The 13,448-nt window shown below is 37.4% G+C and overlaps 1 protein-coding gene across 1 annotated transcript in view; it reads right to left on the bottom strand.

Moving 5' to 3' along the window:
• sash3 (SAM and SH3 domain containing 3) overlaps nucleotides 1-13,211 on the bottom strand; it is a 64,000-nt gene extending 50,789 nt beyond the window's left edge. The window contains exons 1-2 of the mRNA XM_028815886.2: nucleotides 12,991-13,211; nucleotides 678-773 (exon numbers count right to left, since the gene is read on the bottom strand). Of these exons, the coding sequence (XP_028671719.1) occupies nucleotides 678-773; nucleotides 12,991-13,047 (153 nt within the window). The 5' untranslated portion in view covers nucleotides 13,048-13,211. The remainder of the gene's footprint in view (nucleotides 1-677; nucleotides 774-12,990) is intronic.
• Nucleotides 13,212-13,448: the final 237 nt, after the last annotated feature.

Raw genomic sequence — 13,448 nt, 5'->3', positions numbered from 1 at the left:
CTGTTTAGGACATTTTGAACGTGTTTCCTATTCTACTGACAGGTCATTTTATTTTAATGTCTTGTGATAATGGCCAGAATGACAGTACTATGCTATATTATAACAGAGGGATTGATTGGTTGGTGACATTTAGGGCTCTTTGATTGCATGTAGTGCAGTTGAAGGTTAAAAATTCAATGTCTTACTCATGCATATGCTGTCACAGAAGTTCAGGAGACCTTCTAAATGAAGGTTTCCAGAGTATTTTTTATTCCTCCATTTTTTGGAACACCTTTCTTGAACATCTTTTTTCATATTGTTAATGTCCACCCACATACTAAAACCTTGAAACAATAAGGGACACAGATACAGATGCAAATAACAATTCAAGAACATTAATACATCAGTCTACCTATGGGAAAATTTGTGGATTACAAACTCCGAATCTGAAAAAACGTACGGGTAATGTTCACTACACGACATCCCTAGACTTCAAAGGAGTACTAAACAGAACAATGCGAAATAGGAAAAGGAAAACTTCTGTAAGGCAGAAAGTCTGAATGGCCCTTTGTTAAAGAGGTTGGTCAGAATGAAAGCCAACAGAGTAAAGGGATGTACACAGTGTCCAAGTTTATTGCCATATGTTACAGGTGCATAAGTTAGTGCGTTTGATTTTTATATATAAAAAATGTACTCACTGATTCTGTCAATGTAAATTCTTTGTCGGTCACCACTGGAGATGTTGGCTTCGACTTTATGAAATCCTTGAAGCTGCTTGATCTTTGCAGAGTCAACTGGGAAGAAGAGGAGAGAAGAGAAAGGGACTTAGGCTGAGACTTTCATGACTTTACTTATTTAGTGCGTAATGAGAAAGATCAGCCATTTAGAAGCAGAGAAAAATGTAATTTTCACTTTGTATTCTTAGCGTCAGTTATTAGTGACTTAAGATACACACAGACTTGTAGACCAGAAGCTTTATTTTCAAGCAAAATGTCAAAGTCTTAAAATCTTAAAGACCTAAATTTTTAAAGAATATCCTAATAAAGCCTATAATCTTTTACAAAATCAACACCTTTGTACTATTCATAAATGAAACATCCTGTATATTGCTGGCTCAGACTTTATGGCTTTTCAACATCATCTATGCTACAAGGTATTGTAGCATATCCAGAAAATCTGTCCTAGAGGACACTGTTATTGTCAAAGCACAGCGTGGAGCTGAACTGAAACCCAACATTTATTATCCTATCTATTAATTTTTGAAATATCACAGGAATGAGGTGAGCTGGAGCCTAAAAAGATAGACTGAGTGAAGTGACACTGAATGTGATGCCAGTTCATCATGGGTCATGCACACCTACTAGGGCCAGTTTAGAGATGCCAGTAAATGTTTGGTGTTTTACAACTAGGGTTAAGTGTTGAAAGGGGCTAAAGAAAGAGCCCAATGGCAACACATTTTGGCTGTTTGTCTGGTATTTCTATTAGTTAGCCACACACCTCTTAGAGGTTACATATGGGACAAACCTCTGTGAACTAACATACTCCAATAAGGTATCAACGAGAGATAATAATCGATAATAATTAGACAAGGAAGTTCAATAAAAGGCACGCATTAGTTGCTGGTTAAGTGTGTGGTTGTCTTTAAAGCCTGTGTCTCCTCAGGAGGAAGCTGCTTGGCCCGGAAATAGCGAGTAAAAAAAAAAATGTCCTTAATACTGAACATGATTTTTATCATTAGGTTAACTATATGGTTAGAATATCCATGAATGATTTGCTATTTAATTAATTCAATTAAATAATTTAATTAGATATGAATATATGCTCTTCAAAGTACCCATGATGGATGTTCCAAGATCAAGTCATAAATATTGTATGTGACTCTTCTAAGTAAGCTATGCTTAGCTGAGCTTTGCCTCAGAATGGAGAATAAGTCAATGACAGCTAGAGAGCTTTCACTGGCATTTCTGCACAGAAGGGTGCAATTAGGGTGAGAGTTTGAACCGTAAAACGTGGTGAAAGAAGCAGGATGTTTGCATCTGTAGCACCAAAACCACACGGTGATCATTTACACAGGAAGTTGACGGCCTGCTTTTGCACCAGGATGCACAGAAGTGAAAAGAAGAACAAGCTAATGCTAACTCATGGCTAGCACTAAGACAGCGTACCTGGGGGAACTCAGTTTTCATTTCGTTTCTGAAAGTAGCTTACCTTCATTCTGGTCTTAGTTTAACTTTACAGAACATCGTTTGGTCTCTGATTATGCAGCAGAAGGCTGGGGTCTGTGTAAATTAAGTAGTGGGCAGGCAAGGGAATTTGTGCCATAGGCTATGCTGTTCAATGCTTCTGTCTGAGGTCACTTTTTGTAATTGGTATTTCTGTTGGGGTACTTGGGTATATCTGTGTGTGATCTAGAAAGATGGGGGCGATTTGGGGTGCTTGTGCAATGCCATCATTATTTATTGAAACTGCTTTGTAAAAGGGAGATCTTTCCTACACTCATACAATTCCTTTGCTTCCCTTTTTATTATAGAATATTTAATGGAATATTAAACATGAAATTGTTTAAAACCAGTGTTCAATATTGAACATGAATGGAGAAATTACATTTTAACTTCTTAAAAGGCCTTATTTAAGGTTGATGTACAGTGTATCAGTGGCTGCAGTGACAAAAGACAGTCGGATCAGAAGAGACCTAAGCAAAGTGGGTCAGGGAAAAATATGGGCACATTCATCAAAGCCTCAATCTCTGAAGGGCACTGGGTTCTTGCTTGCACTGTATTTTTGCTCACTCTATCTATCTATCTATCTATCTATCTATCTATCTATCTATCTATCTATCTATCTATCTATCTATCTATCTATCTCTATCTATCTATCTATCTATCTATCTATCTATCTATCTATCTATCTATCTATCTATCCTTAATCCAACTCTATCCATCCATCTTCCACACCTAATTTAGGGCCATATTCCTATAGCATTGAACGGTAATGTAGGAACTAGCCATGGATGGTCACACGCCTATGATTACTGATGCGGAGTACATTTAGAGTAAGCAGTTAGCCTTAGAAATGTCTCTTTGGAAAGTGCTAGGGGAATCCACATAAACAGTGTGGAAATGCAAACACATGAAGACTCCATTCAAACTTAGTCTGAAGTTCTGAAGCAGCAGTAATTTCATTCTGGTTTGAATTTGTATCTGACATTCTTCCATCCATTCCCATTCAAGGTCATAATATGCTGAAGTCTGGTAGTTTTGTTCTGAAAAGTTAACTGAGATATGAAGAAAAAGTCCCTAGCAGGTGGGTGGAAATGTTACTATTTTGTAATAGAACTTTGAATTGTGTTTACCTTAGACTTTTTTCTGCAATTTATTTTACATTGAAAACTCTTTTCTGGCACAACTATTTCCCATACAGCAGCTATAGAGAATATTCAGTATATTTTGCAAAGTATTCTTACATCAGAAAATAGTTTTATCAATACTTAAGTTATATATTTCAGGACTTTGCTGAAAATTGCTGTCTCCCTTGTATGCTTTATACTTCATTCAATCTTGAAAGCTATTATTTTACTAGTTACATAAACCAGCTGCACATCAGAATGGGTAATAATATTGACACTGGTTTTGATTATTAGCATCTTCAGTTCAATTTAAAAAGTCATTGAACTGTAGGACAAACATGCATCTATGTTAGATTACTCATTTGTGATAGTTAATATGCAAGTAATGTGTTTAAAGTACAGGAAAATTACACAGCGAGCATTAGTGATGTCAGGGTAATGGCACCATGGACCCAGAAGTTTTTTGCTACATCAGTGTAAATCAGTAAAAACTGCCATTTATCAGACAAGGAAATGTTTTTCCACATTATCAGAGATTAGCACTTGTGTTCCTTAGCCATATGCAACCACATGTTCATGCTTTTCCCTGACAGAACGGTGAGCCAAGGGTTGACTGACTGTATCTCATGAGTTTCTGTGTGACATTCTTATATAACTAGAAGTAATCGACACACACATACAGAACATGTGATACCCTGCTGTTGGGCTTTTCTGATGTTGAAAATAATATACTGAAACATAATGAGAAATTGTACACATGCATTTACATACACTATATGTAACTTGCCTGGTTAATTCACTCTAGTGTTATTTAATTATAAACTAAAATGGATTTTTTTCCTCTGTTTTTATTTGTAGAAAGATTCAGGATAATGGTAACAGGCAGGATCATTTACATTTTCTATTCAATAACATGACCTTCTGTAGTTTAATAGATTCTTGTTTGTAAGTGTTGGCGAGCTGCAGTGTGTTGCATGTTGGTTGAACATGTAAGCAAGAAGTATCTACAGTACATCACAATACTCCTACTGCAACCTCTCTAAGTGCCTTTTTCTTCGAGGGACTACTTCTGACCTTAGGAATCACATTGGTTGATGTTTTTTCAGTGTTGGTGACCCATTTGTGACACATCTCTCATCTTATTATGGCTTATATCCTTAGTAAGGTGGCTGTTCTTGTCTGGTACCTGTTAAGTTCTAAACCCAGCTGATCCCATTTTTCACTATTTTCTGCATTTTATTGTTTCGCTTTTTATTTTTCACGTTATTTTACGAAAATGCCAATCTTTAATTATTTTGAGAAATTCAAAATGACTGCATTAATATGACCTTATGAGTTGTAGCTACATCATGCAAAGAATCTGAGTGTGTGCCATGTAAAAACTGGAAGGTAATAAAAGTTTGGTTTGACTGATTCAATTTAGAAAGCAGGATGCAATGAATTCAATGCATTATTTAGCAAGTTATTCTTTGGCTGCCTTTTTCAGGATTGTGTTGGGAGAGTGTGCTCTTTAAGGTCTAGTTAAGTTAGGCAGATGCTCATTTGTGTTCATATAGGACCAAGTCAGTGAAAACTACAAAATGACCACATAAGAGTGACTAGGCTGATTCCAGGACTGCAGGCTATGAGTTATGAGGAAAGTTTGAAGAAGTTAAACCTTTTTAGTTTAAGCAAATGAAGATTAAGAGGTGATATGATTGCTGTGTTTAAAATTCTGAAAGGAACTGACATAGTGGATCAGTCAGACTGTTAGATTAAAATGCGGTCAGCAGGGCACAAGTTAGAAACTTGCTAAGGGTAAATTTTACACAAATGTCTGGAAGCTTTTCTTCACACAGAGAACTATAATCATATGGAATAAGTTATGAAGTAATATGGTAGACATTCTGACTCTAAAGACATTCAGACTTGACTGTATGATGTAGTTTTGCAGGATTTAAGTGGAGAGAATTGGCAAGCTTGTTGAGGCGGGTGGCCTGTTCTTGTCAAAATGTTGTAATGTTCTAAAAAGTTAGTTCTTGCAAGTTCAATAATAAGGCCTTCATCCTGTCCTATTCCTCCTGCTAGTGCATAGAGGCTGTCAGGGGTATTTGCGTTGTGATTATTCATTTTTCCTTGTGTGTATGTTATCATTTTTTTTTATTAAGCACAGTTATTTAACTTTATCATTATGATAACGTCATCATTGTTCCACTATTATAGTATGATTTTCAGGAATGAAGGCTGTCTTTTAATCATGATCTCCATGACTATGGTCATGCTGTGCATGGCAACAACATTTTTACCACTACTGGTGTCGCAATGCATAATATCATCACACAATTAGTACATTTAATGGCAAAGAACAGTGCTTAGCATCCAAGTTTCGGGATGAAACTCTAAAACAACAAATCATTAGATAATGTTTATTTCAGCAGCCAACATAAAACAGCTATTAGATTAGATAACCTTGACATCACCCAGTACATTCCTTTGTTCAAACTCAATTACATTCAAGTTCAAGTTCAAGCACTTTATTGTCATTTGTGACAGCCCTAAGGTGCATTTAAAGAAAAGTCAAATAATTCCAAATATGTCATATACAGTGTTAAGTGATCAAGTAACCAGAGCAAATTATTATTGCTCAAAGTACAGCAGCATAAATTGTTATTGCACCTGTTAATGAATAGTACATTACATATTATACATTGTATTACATTAGTATATTGCAGATTACCAATATAGGTTATTGCACATGTTCAATTAAAAATTATTTCAGACTGAGGAGATTCAGAGTTCAGAAAGTTTATGGCAGATTGGAAAAAGCTATTTTTTAGTCTGTTTGTGTGTACACGGATTGATCTAAAGCATCTGCCTCAAGGGAGGACCTCAAACATTCTTATTCTTCTACACATCTGCAATGGACTGGCGCCTTGTCCAGGGTTTGTTCCTGCCTTGTGCCCTGTGCTGGCTGGGATAGGCTGCAGAAAATCTCCGCAACCCTGTTCAGGACTAAGCAGGTTAGAAAATGTATCTGTCTGTCTGTCTTCCATATAGTGCTGTCTGCACATCTGAATATGTCACTGACAGAGTAAACATGGAGAAGAAATGAGATGTTATTAATAAATAGCACATTACTTTCAAATGCACTGTAGTAAAAAATAAAGAACCCTGGGAATAAAGACAAATGAGTTGTTCGGCTGGCTGCCATAATATCTGTCCTGCACTATTATAAGAAGTGACGTTACCAAATCTTCACTGCTTTACCTTCTACGTAATTCACAGGGAAGCCTAAAATGTATCTTGAAGGCACAGATTCTTTCTTGGGCCCACATTTATTCTGAAATCATTTCTTTTTTTATTCTGTGTTTATGCTTCTTAGAGGTGGCCACATTTCAACCACAGAGCGAATTTGACTCACATGCACATTTATACACTGGGTTTAGTTTTTCTACACCCACTCTCAAATTCCTCCCTTATCTACTTTTGACAGGGGTTGTGAGCACCCCCGGCCTTTTTCATGTTGCTGTCTATACTCTTGATATTCTTATTTGCATAACAAACTTTCTTTCCAATTTCCCAAGTACAGAACGCAAAGTGCAGTTTGGATTCTAATGGACTAGAGGACCCTAACCGTGAGAAAGGCAATGGGCATTAATTATTGGTGAGCCCCTTGGGAAAAGAAAACAATCATTTTACTTTTTTCACCAGCAACCCAGAACATTCCTGTCACTCTTATTTTTTCCTTTTTGGCATAGAGAGCAGCATAGTTACACATCAAGTGTTTATTCGTTACTTTATGATTTTGTTTCGCATCATTTTAGTGACACCGGAGTGTCCTCAAAAACAGCCTTATCTGACTCATAAGAATCCCGTATTTCGTCTAACGGATCACAAAGTCTGTGCACTGAACTTGACCACAGGATGTGGTGTGTTCGCTTGATCGCTTGCAGCACCTTGCAATTTATCTTTATCTCTCTTGCGCTTATGCAAATTTTCCAAGCCTTTATTCTGAGTCACTGTGGGGGAGGTATTGAATTGTAGTTCAATCAAGATTACCTTCCAGGAAGATGAGAAAGGGAATATCAGCTTAGCAAATACCTCTCAAGGCTCACATTTATCACTTAATTGCCCTGTTCTTTTATCCCACAGGAGTTCATTATTTATTGCTGGTGCTTACCTCTTACAATAAAACACACTGACGCTTCCCACATTTGCCACTTTCTTTAATCAAGCCTGATGTATTATACTGTTTCCAGCAAGTCTTTTTTACATAGTTTTGCAACTGGAGAACATGCCTTTGGACACGTAACAAGCTGTTAGGGTGCAGATCTTGAATTTGCACATCATATTATTGGATGCAAAACTACATTTTGGGCCTTATCTCAGTGAAGGAGCCACAGTATATATTATTACCCCTCCACAAATTTTAAGGGTACAGGTTTTGTCTAACTATTGCTTTTGGCAACTTGTGTGCAGAACTCCTCTCTGCATTTTACCAGTTAAATGGCTGTGTATGTACTTGCTTGGAGTCTATCTTTCTTCTTCACATGATTTTAGGTGCCTGGGCTGTCTTTTCACTAGCTTACAGAAAAGTGCAGTTTAGATCATCAGGAACCCTGGTATCTTCGTTTTTAGATATGACTTGGCTGCTTGGCAGAATTTGCTTGATTATACTCTGAATTTTTTGAAGTTCATTTGTTTCTGAAAAATTAAATTAGTAGAAGTCTTCTTCAATATTGGGCATTCTATTAGGAGCTAAAATTTGTATTTAGTGTCCATTAAAAAAAAAAAAGTGGTAACCCTAGGATCAACTTTGCTTTCCTTAGGTTAAGCTTTTATGATGTGTCTTGGGGTGGCCCTCATGCTGTAAGTGTATATGTGCATTGTACAAACAAAGAACAGAACTGAATGTACTTTCAGTGCCAACTTGAAATAACTGCAAAGCAGACTTGAAGATTCAAATGCAGTTCAATTTGGGCTAATGCCACCATGACCAAAGAGGAACAGCCTGAACGCTATCGCACTCCGTAACTCCATTAGACTGCTACTGTGGTTGTGGAGGAAGAGATGGGGTGGTAGAAAATGTGAACAGAGTGATGGGGGCTCATTGGTTTAAATAAAACTAGAAGGCTTTTGAGATGTCTTACATGGTTTACAATGAATGAACCCCCAGTCTCAGCTGCTTCTGAACACAAAGCTGAAACTCTATGCCATTTTGTAATGTGAACATAATCTTCTAGTGAGGTATACCACTTCAGACCAAAATAAATAAATAAATAAAGCATTGACAATTACCATATAACACACTCATAGTTTATATCTATCTGCAACAAACACTAAGAGTGGTAACAGGGCAGAAATGTACAAGGAACATACTTTGAGTACTTGACATACTAAGTGAACTGAAAGCATGTTCATCAGATAGATGGATGGATGGATGGATGGATGGATGGATAGATAGATAGATAGATAGATAGATAGATAGATAGATAGATAGATAGATAGATAGATAGATAGATAGATAGATAGATAGATACTTTATTAATCTCAAGGGGAAATTCACATAACCATAACCCCAATCATACAGACCAGAAGAAAGCTGTGGGGCAAAGATGGAGTTCACAACAGCAGAATAATTGTTCCATGACAGCTATCAAAAATTAAAAATGAATAGGGCTGTGAAACAAGTATTTGGCTGTAACTGTCTCTGACACGATTGCCATAGCAATGGCCGTATCATCTTTAAAACAAAATTCAATTCCTCAGAACTCGAATTCTAATAAATGGTAAATGGTGTCACAAGGAAAATGTGCCAACAGAGTACTAATCCAGGAAGTGATGCTAACTGAAGTGAACAGAGATGGTGTGCGGATAGGTTTCCTTCGTAAGTAATATGATGCACCATTTTCATCTTAAACATTACTGCAGAAAGCTTGAAGCTTTTTAGCATCAAGTTTGAAGAGCACAATTTAAGCAGGCTGTTTGTAAGAATCAGACAATATCCGTTAAATAGATGCTGTTTTGTAAGTCCTGTCTAGTTGATTAAGCTGTCCCGAAATGGCATTCTTCATGTTCTGGCTTGCTTGTCATTTTCTTGAAGCATGTGGTTGTGTTCAGCTTTTATTTTACTTGTCTATCTACTTAAGTATCTGCAAGTTGAGTATTATGTATAAATGTATCTGAGGGCCAAAGTTCTTTTTATGAAAGTTTAAACATAGACTTTATTGGTTTCCTTTCAGGAGGTGAAGTAGTTAGTTAGATCTGCTGCTTCAGACCTCTGGAACCAAATTTCAAATCATGGCCTGGTGAAAGTCAGCATCAAGATCGCTCACTATGTGTGTATTCACTTAGATATAGGTGACTCTGATGTGGTCCGGTGGGAATGAGTGTGTGTGCATGCCAGATGGTGGACTTAATGCCATCTCATCAAATGTTAGACACACAAGACCCACTAATGAAAAAAGTAGGTACAGAAAATGGAGGGAGTACACTATGATTTTTGATCTTCATCTTAAACTATTTCAAGAATGTAAAAACATGAAGTTAGGGTTTTGATGGGACATTTGATTTCTATATAACATCCTCAGACATGCTCAGTCCAATTCAGGGTTGGAAATCAACTCTGGATGCAGTGCTGGTGCATCCCGGGAGCCACTCATACACACAGCTAAATTCACACTTGCAGAAAGCCACTTAGGAATTACCAGTCAATTGTGTGTAAAGCTCATTGAAGACATAAGCATCTTACTGGACACTGGCTCTGTTTCTCAAATAGAGGGAGTCTAAATAAATAGGGGGCCCGAATTACAGGGGTGTGTGAATGATAAGAAGGTCCATAAAGAGGAGAACGGAGGCCTACTTGTCTGTACACTCCATAGGCACATTGAAACCTGTTGAGGCTTCAGAACGAGTGAATGCACTTTTAGAGATGCAAAGATGTGGCGGGATGCTGAGCACATGGGCATGATGTTCAGGCAACTCAGGTTTTCATTGACCTCTACCTTGTGTACACCTGCCAGATACTGATAAATTCAAAAGGTAACAAAGTTTTCACCTCGCATGTTTTTGCATTTTATTGTTAAGTAACACTGAATCACAATGGATTTCATTTGTCTTTTTGAGATTTAACATAAAAAAATCTTTAATGTCAAAGTGAAAACATTAATTGCAACTATAAAACACATAACACACCTACATTATCACTTTTATGGCTCATTTGTTTAGAAGTTACATAATTAGTTAAATGGAGATCGCTTGTCTGTGTTTTCAGTTGTTTGCTGTGTAAATGTCCCCTGTATGTGGAAGGTCCAGAGGGGGCTGGGTGGTCTCATGGTCTGGAACTCCTGCAGATTTAATTTTTTTTCTCCAGCCATCTGGAGTTTTTTTATTTTTTCTGTCTTTCCTGGCCATTGGACCTTACTCTTATTCTATGTTAATTAGTGTTGTCTTATTTTAATTCTTACTTTGTCTTTTTTTCTCTTTTTCTTCATCATGTAAAGCACTTTGAGCTACATTATTTGTATGAAAATGTGCTATATAAATAAATGTTGTTGTTGTTGTCCGCCTTATAGTCAGTCAGTATCATGGCCTAAAGTACACAATGGAGGTAAAAAGCACTTAAAGGTGACTGAAAAGTACAAGTCAGGGGATGGATACAAGAAAATATCTAATATCCCTTGGAGCAAAAATAATCAATTTTTAGAAAGGAAAGAGTATGACACAGCTGTAAATCTGTCTAGAGCAGGCTGTCCACACAAGGTGAGTGGTCATGCAAGAAGAACACTAGTGATGGAGGCCACCAAGAGACCTACCATAGCACTGAGTGAATTACCAACTACAGTGGCAGAGATCTGAGAGACTGGACATACAATGATTGCTTCATGGCATCATGCACATGGCATCTCGGCCACAGAGAGCACATGGGAGACTCTGATGTCAGATGGAAGAAGGCTTGATGAGACCAAAATAGAGATTTTTGGTCATCAGACTAAATACCATGTATGAACACTGCACATTATCAAAAACACACCATCACTGCTATGAAACCATCACTGCTATGAAATATGGTGATGGCAGCATCGTGATGTGGGGTTGCTTCTCTGCAGCAGGCCCTGAAAAGACAGTGAGAGTAGAGTGTACAATGAATTCAGCAAAATACAGGGAAATCCTGGAGGAAAACCCAAATGCAGTGTCCAGTAAACCTCAACCTGTGGAGAAGATGTGTTTTCCATCAAGACAACGGCCTCAAGCGTAAAGCCAAAGCTACACATAAATGGCTTCAAAACAATGTTAATGCTCTGGAGTCTCTATCCAATTGAGAACTTCTTGCTGGACTTGAAAAAGTCTGGTCACTCTTGATCCCCATGCACCCTGACAAAGCTTGAGCAGTTTTGCAAAGAAGAATGGGGAAAACGTGTAATGTTCAGTTGTGCACAGCTGGTAGAGACCTCTGCAGACAAACTCAAGGCTGTAATGGCTGCCAAAGGTGCATCTGCTAAATAGTGATTATGCAAAAATCTGTTTTCACTTTGACATTAAAGGGTGTTTTTCTGCTGACCAGTATCACGCAAGCCATTGTGTGTCAATTTTGTGAAATAATAAAATATGAAAACCTCTTGGGTGAATACTTTTTATAGGCATTGTAGAAGTAAAAATGTCACCTGTCTGAAAGTGTGGTGAGTAAGGTGTGTGTGTGTGTCTCTGCTATCCTCTTAACTCAGACACTCATCTTAATATTAGTCTGCTGAATCTTCACTCTTCCGTACTCCTCTGCTTGAATTTACTCTTACATCTTACATATATAGATTATTATTTTTATTTGCCATCTGTCCACCTATCCATTTTCAACCTCCTGCTTTCTAAAACCCAAGCCATATCAAGGTCTCACACACACTGTTCAAACACTTTAGCCACCAGCTAAGGGTCACAGGATCCTCACATCATTGAGTGCAAGGTGGGATCCAAACCTCTATGGGTCACCAGTCCATCGCAGAACAGTAGTCAATGCATATAACTACTAAAACATGCTAATGACAGCTGCAGTTTGGTCTCATAGAATGTGGTTAACTGGGATTTTCAATGTCTTAAACTGCATTTTGCTATCAATGCATGACACATTAACTGACAATAGCGTACAGAATTAAAGACTAACTCAGCAGTCACACTTCTAAGTGTTACCTTTCTTGTTGCTGCTGTGGTTTAAGGGAGCTTTACCGTTTATCAGAAAAGCAGCCTACGCCTTTGGTGTCTGTTCATTACTGAAACATGCACAGAGTTCTGTCACCATGAATACCACATGCTGCATTGAAACTTAAGCCAAAAGATCTCACACAGCCAACAACAGCAGCACTTTAATGAAAAAAGGTACAGAGCATACATTTCAGCCTGGTGGCCATAGCATGTGCTCTGTAGATGTACAGACTGAAGCCATATGGGTGTCTGTGCACTTTAGCTTTCAAAAGTAAGTAAAATGATGAACCCACAAATAAAGCACTGTGGTTATCATGAACAGATAGCATTCTTCACTTCCACATAATTGAATGAGCTCCCAATTTGGAGCATCATGTATCATATTCCTAAAATAAATTCTCTTAAATCACAATGAAGAGTACATTTTGTATTTATCTAAAGCAACCCTGTTATCCTTGTTATGAAGATAATGACAAAAGAAGAGTAACTCCTACCTTCTTCTTCTGCACCTGCTCCTTCTCTGAAGCATTTGAAGGTTTTCGACGAAGCATTTTAAACCCAAAGTGAAATATAACAATCCAAAGACAACCAGCAGTCCTGAAAACACAGTAGAAAAGATCTGATAATCTTATATTAAATATGAAACAAAAGCCGGGCAGTTCCGTGCTTATAGCACATGAGAGTGGAGAACTGTGAGTGAGAGGAAGTCATATGACAAGAAAGATACAAGTGGTATATTCTTAGTAAAGGCTAAAGCAGGAAGTCTTTCATGTCAGAAGAAAAAGAAGAAGAAGACAAAAACAAAAACATCTTTAAAACTTGTAATCAGTTCTGGAAAGGAAATATGGTTTGTGCATTCACCTGCATGATCTATTACAGTCTATACATTTATGTGTATTATAAATTTAAATTTGATTTCTCTCCCAATCACAAAGAAAGACCAAGTCTCTCA

Source organism: Erpetoichthys calabaricus, chromosome 12 (assembly GCF_900747795.2).
Source record: "Erpetoichthys calabaricus chromosome 12, fErpCal1.3, whole genome shotgun sequence".
Taxonomy (NCBI): domain Eukaryota; kingdom Metazoa; phylum Chordata; class Cladistia; order Polypteriformes; family Polypteridae; genus Erpetoichthys; species Erpetoichthys calabaricus.
This window is presented reverse-complemented; position numbering and strand designations above follow the sequence as displayed.